General features: G+C 29.6%; 2 protein-coding genes across 4 annotated transcripts; one reads left to right on the top strand and one right to left on the bottom strand.

Moving 5' to 3' along the window:
• The first annotated feature begins 7,657 nt into the window (after window positions 1-7,657).
• LOC105147473 (cilia- and flagella-associated protein 300) lies at window positions 7,658-9,432 on the top strand. Its single transcript, XM_087411703.1, has 6 exons — window positions 7,658-7,790; window positions 7,892-7,973; window positions 8,495-8,564; window positions 8,639-8,811; window positions 8,968-9,140; window positions 9,214-9,432. The coding sequence occupies exons 1-6, from the start codon at window positions 7,696-7,698 to the stop codon at window positions 9,413-9,415; spliced, it is 795 nt and encodes a 264-aa protein (XP_087267829.1). The 5' UTR covers window positions 7,658-7,695; the 3' UTR covers window positions 9,416-9,432.
• A 147-nt stretch (window positions 9,433-9,579) lies between these two features.
• LOC105147451 (hypothetical protein) lies at window positions 9,580-23,362 on the bottom strand. Of its 3 annotated transcripts, none has more exons than XM_011058477.2 (12): window positions 20,526-23,362; window positions 17,749-17,990; window positions 17,410-17,561; window positions 16,841-16,888; window positions 16,503-16,687; window positions 16,249-16,369; window positions 15,656-16,178; window positions 15,233-15,438; window positions 14,558-14,795; window positions 11,824-12,040; window positions 11,582-11,754; window positions 9,580-11,506 (listed from the first exon to the last, which is right to left on the bottom strand). In XM_011058477.2, exons 3-12 carry the CDS (start codon window positions 17,541-17,543, stop codon window positions 11,408-11,410), a joined length of 1,944 nt encoding a protein of 647 aa, XP_011056779.1. In that variant the 5' UTR covers window positions 17,544-17,561; window positions 17,749-17,990; window positions 20,526-23,362; the 3' UTR covers window positions 9,580-11,407. The 3 variants fall into 3 exon arrangements, with proteins under 3 accessions (XP_011056779.1, XP_011056770.1, XP_011056797.1); XM_011058468.2 differs by lacking the exon at window positions 20,526-23,362 and adding an exon at window positions 18,573-20,519; XM_011058495.2 differs by lacking the exons at window positions 17,410-17,561; window positions 17,749-17,990; window positions 20,526-23,362 and having other exon boundaries at window positions 16,812-16,888.
• Window positions 23,363-23,393: the final 31 nt, after the last annotated feature.

Genomic DNA, 23,393 nt, shown 5'->3' with positions numbered 1-23,393 from the left:
TAAGAGATAATGATCGACACTTTGCTTGTAACTGATAACGATGAATCTTTATTACTCGAACTCAAATGAATATGACCGTACAGGATGAGCGCCATAATCTATCTGTTCTCTTACTTTTTCTCTGACGCTGCTTGTAGGCAACACGCAACCTACAAAATCCCTAGGCTTTCTACACTCCTTGCGCTAGTGAGATATTGAGAACGTAGTTTTCCCTACATGGCGCCATACGAGAGATGACGTCATATTTTAGCGAAATTCTGCGAGAGAGAAAGAAATATACGGTCTCAGTCTATCCAACAGACTGTCAGTTTTAGGGTTAGGTGCAACAACATTGGACGATATAGATACGTAAAGGTACATTGATAAAAATAAAATTATCGAAATTATTATAGAAATATGTTTGGATGTACAATATCGATTTATAACAAATCATTAAAAAAAAGGATATGTTATGAAAATAATTCCGAAAGACACAGAACGCCAAATGAATTGGTTAAAGAATATAAATGGCAAATATAAAAATTGGACACCGTCAAAAAATTCATCTGTATGTGAGGTAAAGTAATTTATTCTTTATAAATAATGTATTTAAAATATTAAAATAAAAATATAACATAAAATATACACAGATTAATTATAATATCTGAAGTGTCTTGGCACTAAGTATATGTATGGTATAGTCACATTGGTTATGAATTTAATTCTTTCTCTTTTTGTCGTAATCTTTTCAATTATATATCATTGCATTGTAAGTCTAAAACAAATAATATGATAATTACTATATTTAATAAATAATATGAAAATATTATATATACATATATAATATTTTTCTGAATTTTTTATTTCTTTTATATTATTACAGATGCATTTTGCTCCTAAAATGGAGGAACAGAGAATGAATAATAAACTAGCGCATTTAAATAATAGCGCAAATAATGTGCAATAAATAATGTTTTGTATAAAGTAATGTGCATATTACAAAATGTACATATTGAATTAAATGTGCATATTATAAAATGTACAATATTGCAATAGTACAAGATGAAATTTTATAATAAATATATGTAAAAGTTTTATTATTTTATATACAATATTTATTTATTATCATTTTTTAATTTTTTTGTCACAATTATTGAGCATTTTTTAGCATGAATTCAAAATTTAGAAAATAATGCGTTTAAAAAACTGGAGGAAATGGCTAAAACATGGCGGACCAATCACAAGTGATACCCGTATGGCGTCACTCTGATTGTAGGCTCTCTAGACTAGCTGTGTCTAATGCGACTTCCCGCCTCCCACCCTTCATCATGGCTGTGATCTCTTCGTGGGTTTTTTTTTTACTTAAGTAAAAAACTCGCAGTTTGTCTGGCAATTCAGCAAATGAGAATGGATTAAAATTTCTTCCTATCCGAACGCGTATTTTAAATAGTAAATAAATATTTTTTTTATTTAATTGGATTCAATTGGATTCAATCCAATTAGATTCAATTGAATGTGATTGGAAAAACTGCATTTCCTATTCAAAATTTTGAATTGAACGGTATTTACAATGCACAGAAAAAGCTAATATTTTTAAATTGAAAGGCAGAGATATGCTCCACGCAATTCCTATAAATGAATAAAAATGCATTCAGGATTGGAAAGTATTCATTATAACTTCATTCGTAAATCATAATTTCTAAAAATCTGAAATCATTTCAATTCATTTCAATCCATTCTCGTACGCTGGAAACTGTAAGGTACGAACTTTGGTGAAGATCTCGCTTCGATATCTCACTTTCTACGGGTATTTAAATCTTAAAGTCCCGGGGAAAGATGTGAGGAGGGGGGCGCCAAAGGGAAAGTTATTTGTGTCGACATATATCAATAATTGGGAAAGTATGGATTAGGGTTAGGTATAGGGGTTAGTACAACTTGCGAATTTGAGATTAGATTTTTTCCATATAGTACTCACTTGGGTCTACCTTCCCCTGGTATTGGTCCCCCCCTCCAGCCCCCCCCTTGGCCTGGGGACTTTTTTTTAGGTGGGGATAGGATCAAAAATGTCGGAATTTGAAAATTTCAAGGATGCTATCTCATAGATCTCGATGGGCCAAACACAAAAGGTGGTATACAATTTTGCCCTAGGATTCACGGTTTCGTAGATAGAGGGCTCTGAAGTCACAAAAAAAATAAAAATGTCGGAATTTCAAAAGTTTCGCATTTTTCCCATATAATAGGCCCTGAGAGAAGACGAAAATGTTCTATACAATTTTGTCGTATCTGTCACCGTTTGGGCTGTGGACTTTTTGTAAAGTTGACAAAACATTAAAAGGGTCGTTTGAGGGATGGGGGGTCACTGGAGGGGGGTGGTTATGAGGAACAAAGTTGTTCCTCTCGTCGAGATACATCGATACCCCCACCCACGAAAATTAAATTTCTCATTTTTCAAAATTTTGAAATTTTTCAGTCCCACTCAAAAATGAAAGTGTCTCGACAACGTACAGAGCGACGAAATAGGCATGTAGGACCAACTTTAAGAATTTGAATTTTTTTTTTTTTTTGAAAATTTTTTTTTCAAACTTTTTTTTTCTAAGTCCTACACCCTCCAAAATGAAGGAAAAATAAGAGTGTCAAATAAATTCGTATTATAGAAGTCTATAAAATTTGGGTTAGGTCTGGAAAAATGGGGATTTTTTTTTTTTTTTTATTTCCACCATTTATCGATACTTCGGTCAGTTCGGGGACCATCGGGTGTCGGTTAGATCGGAGTGACTGGTACGGGATCAGGTTAGGTTCCTTCGTGTTGCGAAGGAATTTTAATTTTTTTTTTTTTTTTTTTTTTTTTTATTACGGATTCCAGAAGTACTAGTCATGATCCGTGCTCATCAGTTGGAATTTTTTGAATACCTACTTCCGTTCCGGAATTTTCTTTTAACGGATAGACTTAGAGCCTCGGTGACTGAGACAATGTTGTTCGGTTTAAAAAGCCGTTTCGAATGCCGTTTGGATCATTCCGCTATCTCTTTTCGTTCAGGCTGTGTACTCTTGGAAGCAGTGTTATCGGCGAATATTTTCTAAGTCCCGTTCAAAAAATAGGAAAAATCGATCAAAATTTGACCATGCCAGACGACTCAGAATGTCGAGAAATGGATTTTGGACCCATGAATTTTGGACAAATTTTTGGAAAATTATTTTTTTTTTTTTTTTTTTTTTTTCTAAGTTCCACACATACTGACAAAGAATGACAGTGACGAAAAAATCCAAACTGTAGACGTCAAAATTTGGGGAGTTTGGGTTATATCAGAAAGAATTGGGGACTTTTGATTATATCCACTAGAAATTAGGTGACTTTTGGTAACATCCACTAGAAATTAGGGGACTTTTGGTAACATCCACTAGAAATTAGGGGACTTTTGGTTACATCCACTAGAAATTAGGGGACTTTTGGTTAGTTCCACGAGAAAATAGGGGATTTTTGGTTACATCCATTTGAAAATTGGGGACTTTTGGTTAGTTCCACGAGAAAATAGGGGATTTTTGGTTACATCCATTTGAAAATTGGGGACTTTTGGTTACATCCATTTGAAAATTGGGGACTTTTGGTTAGTTCCACTATTTTCCTAAGTTTTGGTTAGGTCGAGAACTACGGATTTGGTTAGGTCGGTGAAGTGACTGGCACGGGGTCAGGTCTTCGAAGACAACTCCAATGGGTTAGGTTGGGTTAGGTTAGGTTAGAGTTAGGTTAGGTTAGGTTAGGTTAGGTTAGGTTAGGTTAGGTTAGGTTAGGTTAGGTTAGGTTAGGTTAGGTTAGGTTAGGTTAGGTTAGGTTAGGTTAGGTTAGGTTAGGTTAGGTTAGGTTAGGTTAGGTTAGGTTAGGTTAGAGTTAGGTTAGGTTAGGTTAGGTTAGAGTTAGGTTAGGTTAGGTTAGGTTAGGTTAGGTTAGGTTAGGTTAGGTTAGGTTAGGTTAGGTTAGGTTAGGTTAGGTTAGGTTAGGTTAGGTTAGGTTCCCCGCAGGGGGTGGGATCATCTCTGATGCGATCCGGTATCCCCGGACGCATCTTGATATGATTCCACTACGGGTTTAGCGAACCCGCGGTGCCTGAGCTCTCGTAATCTCTTTCCTTGCACTATCGGAAGAGACCGAGCGTCCGAGATTGCACCCAACTTCTCGGACGACGAGCTGGACCCTCTATAAAAGGTCCCCCTGCCTCATGGTTATGGTGCGCGGCCATGAGGTGAATGGATGAGGGGTGAATCATCCAACAGCGACCACCCGGGGGGGCGTTGGTGCGTGTTGTGAGTGGTGAAATGCCTGTGTCGAGGTGCTACGGATGCGTGTGGTAACATCTTGCATAGAACATCACGTGAGGCCGACATAGCAGGACAGCGACGTGTGGGTGAGCTGCATCTCTAGATTTTAACAAATTTTGATTTTTGGCGATTTAGTATTTTTTTATCAAAATACGGATGGTCTTTTATCAATGATATCGTGATTACATGAATTTTAAGTACAAAGTTGTGAATACAAAAAATCGAGAAAAGCACATGGAGACATTATATGAGCGAGAGATTAATAATTAAAATTTGAGAAAAGGCAGCAACAAAAAGATTTTAAAGTTATATTAATAACAAATTTTTCAGAAAGATACTAGTTCTTTAAAATTCGTTATATCAAGTCGATTTATCTTTCGAAAAGTTGGTACCGAGATATTTGTATTCATACATATAAAATTCAATATGCATGTATTTTTTCTATTAAATATGTCCTTCGTAATCACCATTCCATAAGGAAATCATTTTATCTTTTTATTTTTAATAAGAGATGATTTGTAGTAATGTGTGGCAGAACATATAATTTCCTCGCAAATTTTGATATTATATTAAAAATGCAATAAAAATGTAATTAAGACTGCTACCAAAATTATTTCTATCATAAGTGGTCTGAAAGATTTGGAACTCACATCCTTCTGTAATAAGACCGCTGGTGTTTGACGGATTGCTTAACTTTTTTTTGCGAATGGATCTGAATGGAAATGAATTTGACGTGAAATCAGAATACATCAAGTTCGCTTTTCTATGAAGATTTTTTTCTTCTTTGTATCGGATACTAACCTTATCACAACGTGGAGGGACCTTGATCAAATTATCGGTATAATTATTTTAAATGCGATGAAAGTCTTGTCGTAAATGTATTAATGACTTTTTATTTTACGATATTAATAAGTTTTATAATATAATCGCAAGTTAATAATTAATAGTAAGTACGATCTAATTGTTGTTAGTATTTTCATTCCACATTTATCAATATTTCATTAAACATTGGTTTAGAAAATTTGTGTTATCCTATGTATTTTCGACATTTTCGTATAATACCTCATTACTAAATTCTGTTAATTGTGCTCCTATAATATAATTTTTATTATATTTCGAACAACACTTTTTATTATATATTGTATTGTAAATAATTATTGTATTATTAAATGATTATAATAAAAGATAATATTAAAAAGTTATGCAATGTAATTATATTAATTATTTTATTGTATTTCGCTAATTATAATGCAATATGATTTTAGCGAAATATAATAAAATAATTAAAGAAAAAATGAGAGATATTAAAATTAAAAAATAAATTTAAAACATACTTACCTGCAAAAACCGACTAAATTTATTAGTAAAATAAAAATGTAACATAAAATATACACAGATTAATTATAATGTCTGAATACACGGTAGTGTCTTGGCACAAAGTTTTAGAGGGACCGGAAAGTAATGTCGTTTTTTTCAAAATGTCTTTGGCACGAACTTTGAAATACACAATGAGCTGATAAATGACAAACGAATATCGACATGCGACAAACGACATTACTTTCCGGTCCCCCTAATATATTTATAGTCATCACATTGGTTACGAATTTAATTCTTTCTCTTTTTGTCGTAATCTTTTCAATTATATATCATTGCATTATGAGTCTAAATCAAATAATATGATAATTACGATATTTAATATATAATATTTTATGAAATGGTATATACATATATAATATATATATATATAATATATAATATATAATATATAACATATATAATATACGTATATACATATATAATATTTTTCTGAATTTTTGATTTCTTTTATATTATTACAGATGCATTTTGCTCCTATAATGTAGGAACAGAGAATAATAAACAGAAGATAATAAACTAGCGCATTTAATAGCGCAAATAATGTGCAATAAATAACGTTTTGTATAAAGTAATGTGCAATATTATAAAATGTACAATATTGCAATAGTACAATATAAATTTTATAATAAATAATATATGTAAAAGTTTTATTATTTTATATACAATATTTATTTATTATTATTTTTTAATTTGTCACAATTTTTGAGCATTTTTTAGCATGAATTCAAAATTTAGAAAATAATGCGTTTAAAAAATTGGAGCGAATGGCTAAAACATGGTGGATCAATCACAAGTGATACCTGTATGGCGTCACTCTGATTATAGGCTCTCTAGCTGACATGTGATGCCATAATTGCCAAACAATCCCCCACTCCGTGCCTGCAATTACGACGGCGCGACGACGACCAGCGCAGATTTTTAAAAAATATCTTAATTATTGTAAAAATTAGAAAATAATTCAAGACTTTTCGACTTAATTTAGTTTATTCTATCTGTTTACGAGAGATGATGCGGTCATTAGCAGACATTCTGTATATATTTTTATTTAAATACATATTTATGATATATTCTTATGCTATGTATACAGGGTGTTCCGAAATTTTTTGCTAAGCGCTCTTGTGTAGAGCGGAAACCAGTCAAAAGCTAAACTGAGTCAAAAAGTCTTGTATCATTTTGCAATTTTTACAAGATTTTAATTATTAAAAGTCGTTGAATATTGATTTTCAATAATTTTTCATTCAAATATTATCAACTTTATCGAGAGACAAATATTGTTTATTTTCTTCTCATAAAATTTTGAAAATTTTTTTAGAATTTTTTAATACCATATTTTCTCATATTGATGAAAATAGTTGTCAATAAGAAAATGCAGTACTAAAAAGTTGATAAAAAATTCTGAAAAAATTCTGAGTCTAAGAATAAAATAAAGAATTTTTGCAGTTTTCTGTGATAATATTTGAGAAAAAAATGGTAATTATTTAGAATAATCTCCTCCCTCCTACTTCAAATCTTAATAATAAAAATACACTTATTCGACGCGTTTTCACTCAAAACGAAAGAATTTGACAAAAAAATGCGGCGGTCGGCCTCGAGTTATTAAGTGTTAAAGTTGAAGATTTTAAAGATTAAGATATGGTGGGCGAGTTATTCTAAATAATTACCGAAGAAATTATTGACGATCAATATTTGACAATTTTTAATAATATTTTGTTAACTATTGCGAAAATTGTAAAATGGCAGAGGATCCTTTTCGACTCAGTTTAATCCGCTCTATTTACACAACAGCGCTTAGCAAAAAATGTTGAGACACCTTGTATATGTAATATACACATACATACATACATACATATCTGGCATGAACAGATTTATTTAAATATAGATATAGGTTTTTTAATTCTTCGATTAATTAATCGTATTATAAATGCAGCTTTTAATTACGAAGCAAAATAGCATTTGCGCATTTAAATCAATTGATGAATTAGAAAACTTGTATGTTATCTCCATGGAGATCGCAGGTGTGTAAAAATGGAGATTGAGTCGAAATTCACGTTTGTGCCGTTGAATGAGAAAACCTACGTCGGAATTAATGATAAAAATACGCAAGAATATTTGTGTAAATGGTGACATTGATATTTTAGTTACCATCATTTTTACAATGCATATAATAGTTAATTCTCTAATTTTTGAATAGATGGTTACATATTAAAAATCACGTTTTTAGGGGCTTAAAAGGAAATTTCGTTATCCAAAATTTTTCATTCAACGAACAGTTTCAACAATATCATAAATATCACCTAGCTGATGTAAGTTTGCTGTCAATAACGACAATATGTTTTCCAAATTATGCAGAATGTTACAGAATTCGTGCGATGATCTTAAATATCTTATTATATCTTAAATTTGTAATTTAGATTTTTCTTCAATTATAAAATCACAGAAAGAGAGAGAGAGAGAGAGAGAGAAAGAGAGAGAGAGAGAGAGAGAATGTAGAAAAATATGAATACATAAATACATAAAAATTATACAGTAATCTTTTTATTTTAGAAAAGGTTTACATTTTCTAATTTTTTAATTAAAGAAACAAAAATATTAAGCTATAATTCTATGTATATATATATATATATATATTAGGTGTTGGAATTAATTCGTAGCGTTTTTTAATGAAAGAATGTTATTTATTTCACATGAGCATTAAAAAATACATTAATGAAAGTACTTCCCATCACTTGTAAAACGCTACGAATTAATTCCAACACCTAATATATATATATATATATAAAACTCATATTATTTATACTGATTGTGAGATTCAAAAAATTTATAGGCATTTTTTAAAGATAACACCGTTGCTAAAGCATTATTGTCCAAACAAGGCTCTGTCTGGGTAAGACAAGGTATTATTACTTTTAAGAAAATGATTACAGTTATGTAAATAAATTTGTTTGAATTAAAAAATAGTTATTGCTAGGTATACAAGCATCGAGTGTGCAAATAAAGCAAGTACCATGCTCAATCTTAAGTATGTCATTCTTTGACAAACTTAAGGATCCAGATAACAGGATTGTATATAATTCCGGAACGATTTGCAAGAGATATGATTTGCAAATAGAAGACTTTTTGGTATCTGACAATCTTCGTGGTGTAAGACATTTTCTCTTTTCTTTTTCTTGAAATATTACATTATTTAAACAGAATTGCCAAACTCCATTTTTTAATTATCTTTGGCTGTAATAAACTAAAAATTTGTGTATGTTGGAAGTTTCTGATACGGTATTTTCAACTTTTCACAATTTTTAGATGCTTTTGGATGAAGAATCAGTAGAATACAATCTATATTCAGAATATGAAAAAAATGAGTTTGTATTTCGAATTTTTCAAATGCTCGTTCTTGGCGGAACATTATGTCAGTTTGAGGACGTAATACAGCCATATTTGAACATCACTAAAAAGATCTATAAAGATCTTATAAGGTTATCAGCATTTATTAAAATTAAAGGCAACAGAAGATAAAAATATAAAAATTTCATATTGCATTTCTTCTAGAGTACAGAAACAGAATACTTCAAACGATCTGTTCGTGAGCACTTTGGTGTTGGAAGTAGTTGCTAAGGATGGCGTAGGCCAAGATTATTTCCCATTTGATTCCAGCAACAGACAAAATATTGCATTCCTATTGATAGATGCTAATTCTCGCGAAATTACGACTTTTATACATCAATATGGCGGATACTGTCCTGTAAATTGATCAACACATTATATATAATATGTACTTGGTTTTCTTATATTATTCTCTACAATAATTACTTTTCAAATTTCCTTAGATATAATTAAAGATAATATGTTCCTAATATGTTCTATTTTAAATCCTATATACGCAAAATAATTATCAGGTAATATATTAATAATGCATTCTTTGCGTTTCATATAAGATAATTTATTCAGTTGCAAAAAGATCTTAATTATATTTGTCTGCATGTTTTTTATGTAATCTGATTAAATATAATTGTCTTACTGTGTAGAATTATTTAATTATAATACTATTGTTTTACGTACTTATGTAATTATTACATATAAATTTTACGCAAGTCATTTTGTATCTCATGAAAATTATATAAAGACTGTCATTATATAGCATTTAATTTTTTTAAATTTTAATATGAAACTAGTGTTGTTTATATAATTTAGAGATGTGTGAATTTAATTATTTAAATACGAATCGAATCGAATCGCTATGATTCGGATACGAACTATTCGAAAATTTCGAATTTATGGCCGATATTTCATAATCGGTTCTTATTTTAAGATCATCTTAAGTAATATCTTAAAATATTAATGCGGTTCTCTTGTTGGTTTATAACATTTTCAGACTATTATAACTAAGACAGTCTAAAATCTAAGAATATCTCAAAATATATTATAATAATATTCACAAAAATTACATGTATAATCATATTACAGCCCAGAAATATATATATATATATATATATATATATATATATATATATATATATATAAAACCCTTGTGAGACTTATATATAAAGATTACAGCTATTTTAGGTATATTAAGTATAGAGATATATAGCAAGAGTGAAAGTCGTGAAAGCATTTGCTCTATAAAATATCTATTTTTAAAGCTTTTTGCTCTTGTGAAAAGGGATTTTATTTGAATGACGAATATTAGCCCGTTATTCTTATGACTTAGTTATGACTAGTATACACATTAGCTTCTGCTTTTTATCATAGAGATGCATCATAATTAATAATTCTTAAACGCTATTTCAGCTTCTGTATATCTTGCTTGCTATATTACGAGTCATTTTCTTTATAACAGATAGAGATTACACTATAAATCTCATACCATCATCATTATTTAAACAATAATTTTTATTGTCAATCAAAAAAAAAAAATTTTAATAAAGACGCATTCGAAAAATTTGAAGTCATGACAGTCTCGCTTTATCCTAATACGTTGGCACACATGTACTAATTCCAAATAAATGTTTGGAAATAAATATCTTAATTCATTTTATCTAAATTTTTGAATAATTTTAAGATTGAAACTAATTGCTGAAGATTATTATTTATATATACTTTCATTCATAATCAATTATGTACTTTATGTACTCATAATCAATTATATATGTATTTTATTATGTATATATAATATATAATTTTGATATTGTGCAAAGCAATTAATTATCGAAATCTTTCGAACGTAAACATATAAAATATCTTGCATTATTAATTAAAAATATTGTCACTTATTCTACTGTAAAAAATATGAAATTCTTAGGAGTGATATGTACCATATGATATCTCTCTAATAATTGCATTTGTTGGTAAATAATTAATAATTTATCAAGATAAATATAACGCCAGTCTAATATGCAACGTCATTGCAAAACAAAAAAAAAAACAAAGTGATATTAATCACAGCACTTTCGTTTAAAATTAAATAACATTTCTTACGTTACAATCAAGATATTTTTTGATTGATATTTCGATGCGCGTTATTCCTGTATAGTGGATCACAGAAAGATTGCAAAACCTTTTTTTTATGGATTTTGAAACTTAATCTTGCTCGTAGAGCGATTGAATGGTTAGATCTATATTGTAAGTAAGAGAACCAATTTCTCTGATGAGCAGACTGTATTCTGAAACTAATCGATAAGAAGTGTTGCAATCTTTCTGTGACCCACACTGTACGCTGTTTAAAATTATGCTATGCAAACGTCATTTATCCTTTGCAATAACAGTATTTGCGTAAATGAAACAATGAGTTTTCTACGCATCTCGTCTGAGATCCATACATATTGATTCTGCTAACATCGGAAATCTGTAACAAGACAATAACATTGTTCATAATAAAATAATTGTGCCTCTCTCAGTCACTTCGTTTCCCTGAACTTACCTTAGTGTGGAAAGTATTCTTCGCAAGATCTTGAACAATGCTAACTTCGAACAACGCGTCACCTGGTACTGTTTTTACTTTTAGTTGATAAATTTCAGCCATTACTTTTGTTTTGGCACTAAAATCACCTATAAAACCGTCTTGATCTCCGGATTTTCGAAAATTAAGTAAACCTGAAAATGTCATTAGCTTTATATAAATAACTTTAATAAATGATGAATGATACATTTTGCGTGCCGTACCTTTAGTAGGTATAAGCCTAGCAGCCCATAAGATCTCGTCCAAATGTAGTATCGCGCATATATTATGATGATCTTCGGTGTAACCATTAAGGAATTGAACGAAGTAATTAGCAGCAGCCACAACATTTGTATCATCAATTGAGACTTCTTTCCATCCGAGACAAGCACACCAATGAGGCTCTATAAACGCATCTGCGCATGTTCTATCCACAGGTATCTAAAGTATTGCGTTAGTTATTAATTATTAGTTTTTTTCTTATAAATTTAATTGTAAGAAAAGTTTTCTTTTAAATTGTGTCATTACAATAATTATAGTTAACTTGGCAATTCATTTGCATTTTCTAAAAGAAGTAAAAAATCACGCTTGATTAATCATAAGACAATATTTACAGGCTACTATTCATAATCCATTCTTATATTTAAGAGTGTCTTAAGTACAGTCTTGAGATGTTATAAGTCAATCACACAGGATGGTATTCATAGTCCGTTTTTATTTTAAAACTTAAGTAATGCATTAAGATGCTAATACGATTCTCTCATATTTTATAAATATAAGAACCGATTATGAATATTGGCCACAGGACCATATTAACACCTTAAAACTATACTTAAAATCATTTTAAATATAAGAACTAATTATAAATATCAGCCTCTCTGAACAAAAAGCGATTTGATCAATGGGAGAGTGATCGCAACCTCGAAATACAAAGTAGTGGGGATATTCTATACATAGATATAATGACATTTCATTCAATGTCAATATCACTCGTGAGAGCTCGTGTTGTGTCACAAGTGATACGTTCCATAGTTAATCTACTTCCTAAGATTTATCTCAAGTTCTTTTTTTAAAATTATTTTTTAATAGTATAGTTAAGACAGTATAGTTAAAATTTGAATTAAACGTGTGTATAATTTTTCGGTGGAATGTGTTTTATATTTACTTAATTTGCGTTTTTTCGTGGATTTCTCGGTCTTTGCCTATCTTTTATATTTTCAAAAAATCCAAACAGGATATTTAAGCAACCTGTTCCTAGTAATTCATCTATTTCCATAACTCTTTATAAAAATTATTAATCCATTTCATATCGCAAGCGATCTTTTAATTTTTAAAATTCGAACAAGGCGTTTACTTCGATGAGTAATAATCAAGATAAGATTGCATCAGCTCTAAAATATCAAATGGTATCGTGTCTTGTACTTGTTTTTATTTAAAAAATGTTTATTTATGTTATGATACTATAATGAAAATGAAAATAATATATTTTTCATTGGTAATTTTTATTCAATAATTGTAATGGTCTCTTTGTGCAGATTTTTCACATAATTTTTACATTTGAAATTGAATAAAAATCATTTAATGGAACTCGATATTCACAAATGAAAAATATATTATTGTTGCACACATATTTCTCGCGTGCATGAATCATTCAACGTTTTATATTTTAATTACTAAGGTCCAGTTCCACAATTCACGATTAACTCTTAACCCGGGAATAATCGCGTACTGGTCATTTTACTATATTCTTCCATTTTCTATTTATTGGCACTATTATATTTTTATTTTTACGTAAATTATGTTTGTTAATGTTTTTTGTAGTATGCGAAAATAGATGACATAATCATGCTTATATCTACATAAAATTTGATATGTTTGTAACAGTTGGTCTAAAAGACCGTAACGCGTACACTTACGTTAGTGTTTTTCTCCGCCAGTCTCCGTCATTATTATATTTTTATAAATAAAAAATAAAATTATTATAATTTTCTTATTATTTCGTTACATATTATTAATTTTAACAAATAAAAAAATATTAGTTTATTAACAAAAAAATTAAAATAAAGATATATATTATATAAATATAATTTCCAGTAATTATTACGTTTCTTTGTTTTTAATTAATTAATATAAATTATCAGAACGTTTTCTTATTAATTATTACTTACAGTAATTATAATCATGTATATATTCTATAATACATATATGTGCGAAAATATACAATATTTCGGTTAAAATGACACGTCTACTAACATTAGTTTCGAGACACGCTTAACCAAAGTCCCGAGTTAACCAAAGTTCAACTTATTCATTGTCTCTTTTCAATTCTAGAATTAGAAAGAGATGAAAAACAAATTGAACCTCAGTTAAGAGTTAATCATGAGTTGTGGAACTGAGTTGTGGACTTAAGTAAAATTACAATTACGGTTACATAAAAGAGTTGCTCTTTGCGTTGTAAGAATTGTCAGTTAACAAAATGTCAAATGTATGATAAAAAATTTTAAATTAAGTTCAAATTTTACTTTTTATTTATAGTTTTTATAGTTGCACACTTTGCTATGAATAATAAGATTCAATTTTTAATTTTGATATTTGTAAAATGCATTATAATGTATTAAAATTATAAAATATACATAGCTGTAATTAACATGCATTATATGATTAATAAAAAATTAATATTGTATAATATTTCGCATTGAATTTAATTAGATATAAAATACGTATAGATCTTTATTCGTATTTACAAATAAGAGTAAATCAAATTTGACGAGTCCTTTTTTATATTTATAGAGTTGTTAATAGAATTCAATGAAATTAAATCTTTGATCGTTTATTCTTGTTTGATTCAAGTATCATGAAAAAGAATCACAAAAACGTGGACATTACTCTACAAGATTTGGTATACAAAAAGGACCGGGATGACCTTTTTCTGGTTTATCTTTGTTGACCTTAACTTACCTTATCAAACAAACTGATAGCTCTTTGACGTCGATCTCCATCTTTTGGCGTACCAAAGTTAAGTATATTTTCTAACGTCTTGTGCACATCGAATGGTGACGTTAAATATTGCGTGTTGTACACGAAGTTTGCGTAGGCTTGTGGGTGGACTTGTTTAAACCAAGGTGGAAAAATGAAGGAGAAAAACGGCAATCTTTCCTCTTGCTTGCCTTGTAAAGTATTACGAATATCCGCAAATCTAAACGAAAATAACGATTAGCTTGTATGTGCATAAAGTGTTATATATATATATATATATATATATATATAAAGCATTTACATTTATAGTGTTTTTATAGACAGAACTAGTGAGCACTAGATGCACTTTAAAGTCGTTGTACACAAATCGACATAAAGATGTACGTTCAATAAAAATAGAAAAATGAATTAAACCGCGAAATATTCAATATATTTTATTATGCTATTTGATAAAATATACATTGGACATTTTATCAATTGAGATATCTTATGTTTACATTTAGATTAGAATAGTGTACATACAACAGGTTTAGTGTACATACAACAGGTTTAGTGTACATACAACAGGTGTGCACTGAGTGCGCACTATAATTCTGCTAATTAAAAACGCTATTATATTATATCATACATATACATATATGTATGAGATATTCCAACCTGTGTCCATGATCGCTCATTAAAATTAAAATGGTACTGTTTAAATGTCCAAGATCGTAAAGATTTTTCACCCAAGAATATAAATCATCGTCCACCACTCCGATATCGTTATAAGAGTCATGAGAAAGTTCTCCATGAAATCCAAATACGAATTTTGGTAGCTTTTTATATGTATTGAATATCGTTTTTATATAATTCATCATCACCTACATAAACACATATACTTCAATATTACAGCAGCAAATAAAAGTTTAACGAGAATACATAAGTCGACGAGAAATTAATTTTCTATTTAATGGTTGATGTAATTACATAACTTTAAGTTGTTTTATAATTTAACACAAAGATTTTGGAATATTAGCTTTCTATATATTATTTCTTTCTTTATTTTATCAGTAAATTTATATTGCATTTAATACATACCAGATGGCGTGGAGTGCCAGCTAAACAGAATTTATTATATGTTTTGAAATATGAAGAAGCGGCTAGATAATAGGTGCGCATGTAGTGATGGGTCGGTTGCTTATCAAATCCCTTTAAGCGATAAGTGAACGTTCCGATATGCGGTACATCTTCCATAAAACCTGTTATGTATCCATGTTCCTCATATTTATTCCATATCATAGGATATACGTTGACGTAATTTGCTGTGTTAATTCGTTTTCGCGTTTCCGGTAACTCAAGTTCAATCTTGCCGGTTAAAATCGGGATAAGTGCTTGCGGAGTGCCATCCCCCACGATATTATATCCCTCTAGCACCAAAGCATTCAGTTGTTTTATGAAATGATAAGTTTTGGGCAGTTTGCGAATAAACGTGTTTCGTGACAGCGAATCGAAGCCGAACATGAGTACATTCAATTTCAGGACTGTGTTTGGTACGTTTTCCCAATTGTGCTTCTGCTTGACATACGGATCGTGTTTCACACCAGCGAGTATACTATGCCACCTAAACATATTCATTGTCAGCAGAATAATAGTGGGTACGTTTTTGAAAGTAAATAAATAAATCAACTAACACATCTCCATTTTTCGATTTGCATCTGACATCTGCAAAATCACTCTCCCTCATAATGTAGAAATCGTCAGCCTCTATACCATCCAACAATTTGTTATTGTAATCATCTGTTCTGATAATTTCTGAAAGAAATAATAGTATGGATTACTCTCTAAATAATATTTCATAATAGTAATAATTCACACTACGATTTTATTTATTGAAATGCATTACAATGTCTTTATCTCTAATAAATATGTATTTTTTTTAACTTACCACTAAAGATGCATATTATATGTCCATATTTCGTCTTTGCTTTATTAGTAATAATAAGTCTTGAACCTTCCACTGTAACCCAATCTTCTGCTCCACAAAATAAGGGTGGTACATCATGTATGAACTTCATTATTTCTGGACTAGAGATATTTAATTGGGGTAATTTGCATGCAACAACACCATCTCTGCACAAATACATTGATAAAAGATTATAAATATATAACATAAAGTTCAATATATAATTGTTGCTTCTTTCTTATCTATATCTAATTCTAAAATATTAATTGGAATATATGTAATTCAGCTCACTTGTTTAAGGGAGAGTATCATATACACACCTTGAATAAGACTGTTCTGATTCTTTGATCAATTGTGATATGTACATCCTGAAATTATTTAAAAGTTTAGAATGTAAAAATATATGTCAATATTTGGTATTGTGTGTGTGTGTGTGTGTGTGTGTGTGTGTGTGTGAATTAAAAACATTAAAAATATTTATAAACAAAAGTTAAAAAAGGAGCATAACCAATACGTTGGTTATTTGTTGCGATGTAATATATTTAAAATAATCATTACAAATTGAAATTCATATACGTTTCGGCCTTTATCAATGTTCTACTATATAATTCTATATACTACACATATCGAAAATTAAATAAGTTAAAAATTCAATTTAAAAATTATAAGGGATTAAATCTCACTCCATTATAATGTGCGATGATCAGTTAAGAGTATAAGTTGAGTGTATATGAATTGTATATGAGACTGTATATGAATTTCAATTTGTAATGATTATTTTAAATATATTACCTCAACAAATAACCGGCGTATTGGCTTCTTTTTTAACTTTTGTTTAGAAATATTAAGTCATTATTTATTTCTAAATTGTATTAAAAATATTACTCACAATTTATTTAGATTTGACATATCGGGTTCATTAAATCCTAATTCTATTCGTATTACTTGAACGACACAAAATAAAAGTGCTATGAATAGTCCTGCTATTATGCAACGGCGAAAATGACATGCTGTAACCCTCATGATTTGTTCAGTTTATTTCTGTAAAGTAAAAAAATATTAAAATTAACTGAGAATAAATAAACATAATTTTCATAATTTATATTTCAGAATAGATAAAGTATACAGTTTAATTTGCTTTGACAAGAATATAACGTTATTGACAATTAATATAAATCAATTTGATTTAAACAATGAAGTTATTTAAACTAAAGGCATATTCTCTTACACGTTCAGTATGATTATTAGTATAAGAATGGCATTGATCCTAACTCAAATCGCCATGTGAGACTGACTACATCAGAAAACACTATGTTGTTGACTGTTGCACGAGACAGATGTTGACTTTCGTTTATCATAATATATGTGATAATGATGATGTATGCCAAATATCACAGATGTGGATGTCGAGAATATTTTTATACTGCAGCTGCAAATTTCAACATTGCCACTTATCCTGTTGAACTATCCCTAAAATTAATAGTCTAATAATATTATCTCTCTTTCAAATAGTATCAGTACTATCAGATACATAATATTATCGTCACATACATTATATTTTTATCACATACATAATATTTTTTAAATTAAGCACAACATATTTATACATGATACATGCATTTTATAAATCATGTTATATTATTATACATCTATTGTCTGTTTATCCTGAATTTGAGTCTGACTCTGGTCATATCTGTGCGATATTTTCAGTAAAGTTTATAATTCACTGTGTATTTTCTGATAATATATCATTAAAAAGAAACAAAGGACTTGCATTAAATTTAAATTAAGTAATAAACGACTTTGATAGTTCAACTATAGTATCACTAGTCATTGTTGTAAGAACTGTGTACTGTATGAATATTTAAACAGCTATAACTAAACAATGACTTTCAAAAGTGGCGACTTTTAAGTCTTTCATATTGAATGTCATAAATTACAATATGCAGTTTTAATTATAGTATCGTTTTTCCTATCTTATTAATCTTAGCACGCATACACAGCAATTGTTTAGTGCGTACACGTGTTGCAAGATAAAAATGAAGCTGCTACCTCCGCATATCTTATCACTGATGGTAGATGATTCTAACGAATGTGCCGAAACGAGAATTCCGGCAAAAATGCACGCGTCACTTAGTAATGTTTGATAAAGGGCAGTTCGGCGGTAGGACGCATGGCATGATAGGTAAATGGCAACACGACAGAGTTTCTCATCGAGACTCGAGAGACGATGCAACGACCTCACGTACGCGCACGCACGCACATACACAGGCTCGATCGTGACTCTTCCTTCCTGAAGTAACGCTGCATTGTGTGCGGAGGTGCAACCTCGTAAACGTTTAGGACGAGTGATTCGTCTCAGCCGAGTTCGTACGATTGCGGGAATCTCTAAAGGGTCCAGCAGAGCGCGTCGCGAAGCATCGACGTCTTGACGTCGTTGTTACAGTTCATCGTGGCGCGTTCGATATCCTGGCAAACGCGGAGATGCCTCACCATCTTTCTCTCCCTCTCTCTCTCTCTCTCTTTCCGGCGAAATCGGAGCTCGTTCCGTTACGAGATGCACCGTGAGACGTGAAATTTCCACTCGGTTCTTATTCGGCACGTATATGTATATACACGACACTCACACGTGTCCGTGCGTACGTGTGAAGAAGGGTATAGCTGAGTGCATTTACTATTCAGGTCGGGTCTTGGAAAAATAACTCGTTTTTTTTTTAGGGAAAGAGAAATTTTTCCATCCTTTGAAAATAAAAGCCCTAAACAGTCAAGTTGGATTTTTGTGCTGAAATAATTCTGTGTGAATTTATATACTAATTAATACATATCCAAACCGCGACTTTATTTTCAGTCTTGAAATGTAATTCTAATAGAACTAGAGTAGTAACATGATAAATTAAATTGATAAACAATCCTAAAATTTATAAATAATTTTATTGCGAAAAATATCTATAGATTTTAGGGCCTTTTTCACCAACTTCTTAAGTTAATCGACGATCGTAAAAGTGTCAACAGTAGTTCAATATAAAACTTTTTCTCTCTCGTTCTTTTTTGAGACAAATTGTGTTTAATCTTCTACGTTAATAATCGTAATGACTGAGTCAGCATCATTTTAATTAAATTGCTTAGGAATTTGTGGTATTACTACTCTAATTCTGTTAGAATTGCGTTTTAAGACTAAAAATAAATTTGGCTCGCAGTTTGAAGAATTGGGTATGCAGTACATAAATTCATTCATAGAATTATTTCAGCACTAAAAATCCTGTAGCTTGAGTCTTTATTTCCTGTAGTTTAGAGTCTTTATTTCCAATTCGTTGTGTAATTGTCACTTTACGGTCTTATAAGATATGTATTGTATTGTGTTTTTCAATTTTCTTTTTAAAGATCTTTAGTTTTCTAAATAATATAATTTTATTTAATAGACTTAATTAATAAAAGTTAGATGGAATGTTTTGAATAAAGTTTAGAAATTGAAATTGTTTGCATTAAATACATATATTTATGCGTTAAAATAATATATGTATATCTCTATAATATTAATTTATATAAATAATATATAAGTTCAAAAAAAGTTTAATATAAAACTTTGTATTAAATTAAATTTAAAGATTTTTGAGGCACATAAATTTCTCCTCTAATTAAATATTTTTAAATATAATATTTTTAATATATTAAATAATAGTTTGATTATATAGCAATTGTCAAATTGAAAATAAAAATTGCACTGTGTTTCAATGTTCGTTTTTTTCCACATAATAATAATAATGATAATTGACACAACATGGTTAGCACGAATAAGGAAAGGTATTCCAGTCGACACAATAGATTAACATCAATATTACATAATTTTGCATTCAATAATATAAATTAATATATATATGGCGTTACATAACAGTTACATTGTTGAATGCGAAATTATAACATTGATGCAATGTGATTTTTAATTGGTGTCGAATAGAATGTTTTTTTAATCGTTACTCGAGAAAATTTATTGACCATCAAACGTACCTAATGCGGTAAATTGGATGCTGGACACCCGACAGATTTTGTCATGTCTTGAGACCACACGAGCATCACGAGCGATAACACGTCGGAAGTTGGATACGATCGATGAGTGCCCTCGACGAGTGTCATACGACTAAAGTTCAATCTTTCCAATAAAAGAGCATACTATATTTTCTCTGTTGAGTTCCATACATAGACATTTTTCGTGTTCTTCTATTTCACAAGACATTCCCGTTTGAATTGTTTGAAATTCTCGTTCAAAAGATTTCGCTAAGGCATTTCTGTTCTCAGATTCCACCTGAATTTTCCATAATATATAAATAAATATATATATAAATTGTATGTCCCAAACAATCCGCTCAATTTTTTAAGGTAATTTAGTACAAGATGAATATGTTAATCCGGTAAAAAATTTATCATGCATGAATATGTACAAATATATATAAATACGAAATAATAATGTAAAAACATAAAAAATAATTAAAGGAATAATTTTCGCATTGTTTATTTTAGAAAAAAATAAGCATTATCGCACATATCCCTCTTTTATCTGGCTATCTGACTATAACAAGCATATTTTTATTTTCTTAATCTTCTTAAAAATATAGTATTTTTATCTTCTTAAAAATATAGTATCATTTTGTACCAGATAGCCAACCGTACAAACCTAGATAGCCAGTCGTACAAATGTCACAGCTGAATAAGCTGCGATTTTTATAGAGTAATTCTGGCAAATACGCCGCGCTGGGATTTACGCCAAAAGTCAGAAAAAATAAAAGGAGGTAATTTTCTCACAACTACTCTGTTATATGCCTTTATGTTATATTAGTATTGTTATGATTTCGACTTCTTACCATTAATATTAATGAAATTATTGCGAGTTGAATCGATTTGTCACTGTAATAAGTAACGCCATCATAAATTATAATCTACATAAAATGATTAATGTAAAAGGGCATGTATGATGTAAAGACTTACTGATTATTTCGTGATATATATGTGTAGTGGAATGGTAAAGTATGTTGTATAGCAAAATACAAATGTTTTGCTGTTCTTTATTTAGTTTGTTACCTTGTATCTTTTGGATACATGGCATTTTTAGCGAGCAGGATTTATGCCCAAAACATACAAAATGCGTGCTATATCCCATCCCTATGAAATATATGGCAAAAATGCAAGGATTTCAAAAAGTTTATTTTTTAATATAAAAAATAAATATTTCGGATTTCTAATATTTTTTTCATAGTAGTAGACAGTACAAAATTTTTACTGATATAATAAATAGTTTACCATAATAAATAATATAACTTAATAAATTAAGTTTTTGATAGGTGCGGCGTATGTACCGGAGTTACCCTAGTTTAGATATTATATAGGTATCGTGCAAGTCAATGTTGTCAGATTTTAGTTACAGCTTCAAATTATATTACAATACTAGCATTAAAACAAAACCGCATACTATAATTTTGAAAACACACATTACGAGTTTTGTGTTGAATTCTTATGCCTGGTGTTCCATTCTCGCAGAGATTTATCTCATACGCAATCGCATTGTCAGCATTAAAATAAAACTACGTGCTATAATCTTTGAAATTGAAATATGTACTTACAGTAAATAAGCAAATAATTTACTTAAAATAAAACAGTTATGCTTAAATCAAATAAATATATGTTTACATTTAGTAAATATTTCATTAGTATTATTGAAATAAATATTTATTAAAATTTAGTAAATTTTTTTTTCATGAATATGTGCGCAAATATGTATAAACATACATAAATATTCATAAACATATATAATTACACGACAAAAATCGATTTTTTTCCTCTTATAAAAAAATCAAAGCAGATGTAAAAAAAGTATCCGTGTCTCGGCGTTTTACCAAATCAAGTTACCAAATCATTAACATTTCTTATGCAGCCATTTATCGTATTTACTTTATATTGGCTTTTTACAATTGTTTTAAATTATATAATAATTTTTTAAAATAAATAATTGATGTTTTTGCATGTGAAATTATGCGATGAATACAAAAAAAAACTGAGAATTATTTTTTTTTTGTATTAATGACATTTTCGTATTGGACGTTCAACTATTTATAAAATAATTCCAGAAGTTTGTAATGCTATTTGGCAAGTTTTTTCAACCAATTTATTTATCAGCAATGAGAAAAAAATCAGTGGGAATGTGTGGCTAAGGAATATGAAAATAAGTGACAGTTTCCAAATTTACTTGGTGTTGATGGCAAATATATTTGAATTAAAGCACCCCGCAACTCTGGATCTTCGATGCGTCCTGTGTTTTGCGTCTTATAATCTACTACAATCGGAATATTGCTTGTTTGCGACCCGCGTTCCATATCCTATGTTGGACTTTAATTTGACCTATTGACCTGAGGTATTGCGGTTTTTAATTCTATATATGACTATACATGACTAGTGCAAGCTAGTTCCGTTTTATCTTTGTGAATTTTGATGAATTTATTGAGTTTATTTACAACACGAAAACCGACCGTTATTAATAATTTATTAAAGAATGAACTATAATATAATTGGTAATTGGTTTTTTATTGCTAGACGTTTAATCTTCATTAATTTTTATTGGAATTTTAATCATAATTGATTTTTTAATTGTCGCTAATTTTAAATAAACTTGAATGTGTTAAAATTACAACATGATCCACAATTTAACCCTAAAATTAGATGTGGATCATCAATTATAATTTTAAAAAACTGGAAAGGATACGGGTAACAGGAGTCAAGCGCAGAAGACGTCGCGCAAATAATATATTTATTGAAGTGTGAAACTTCCTTATTCACTATAACGCGATTACATCGGCTCACTTTTGAGCCTTTCACAGAGACAACATA

This window comes from Acromyrmex echinatior, chromosome 12 (assembly GCF_024713525.1).
Source record: "Acromyrmex echinatior isolate Ae372 chromosome 12, ASM2471352v2, whole genome shotgun sequence".
Lineage (NCBI taxonomy): Eukaryota > Metazoa > Arthropoda > Insecta > Hymenoptera > Formicidae > Acromyrmex > Acromyrmex echinatior.
The sequence above is the reverse complement of the archived record's forward strand: the minus strand, read 5'-3'. Positions and strand labels throughout refer to the sequence as shown.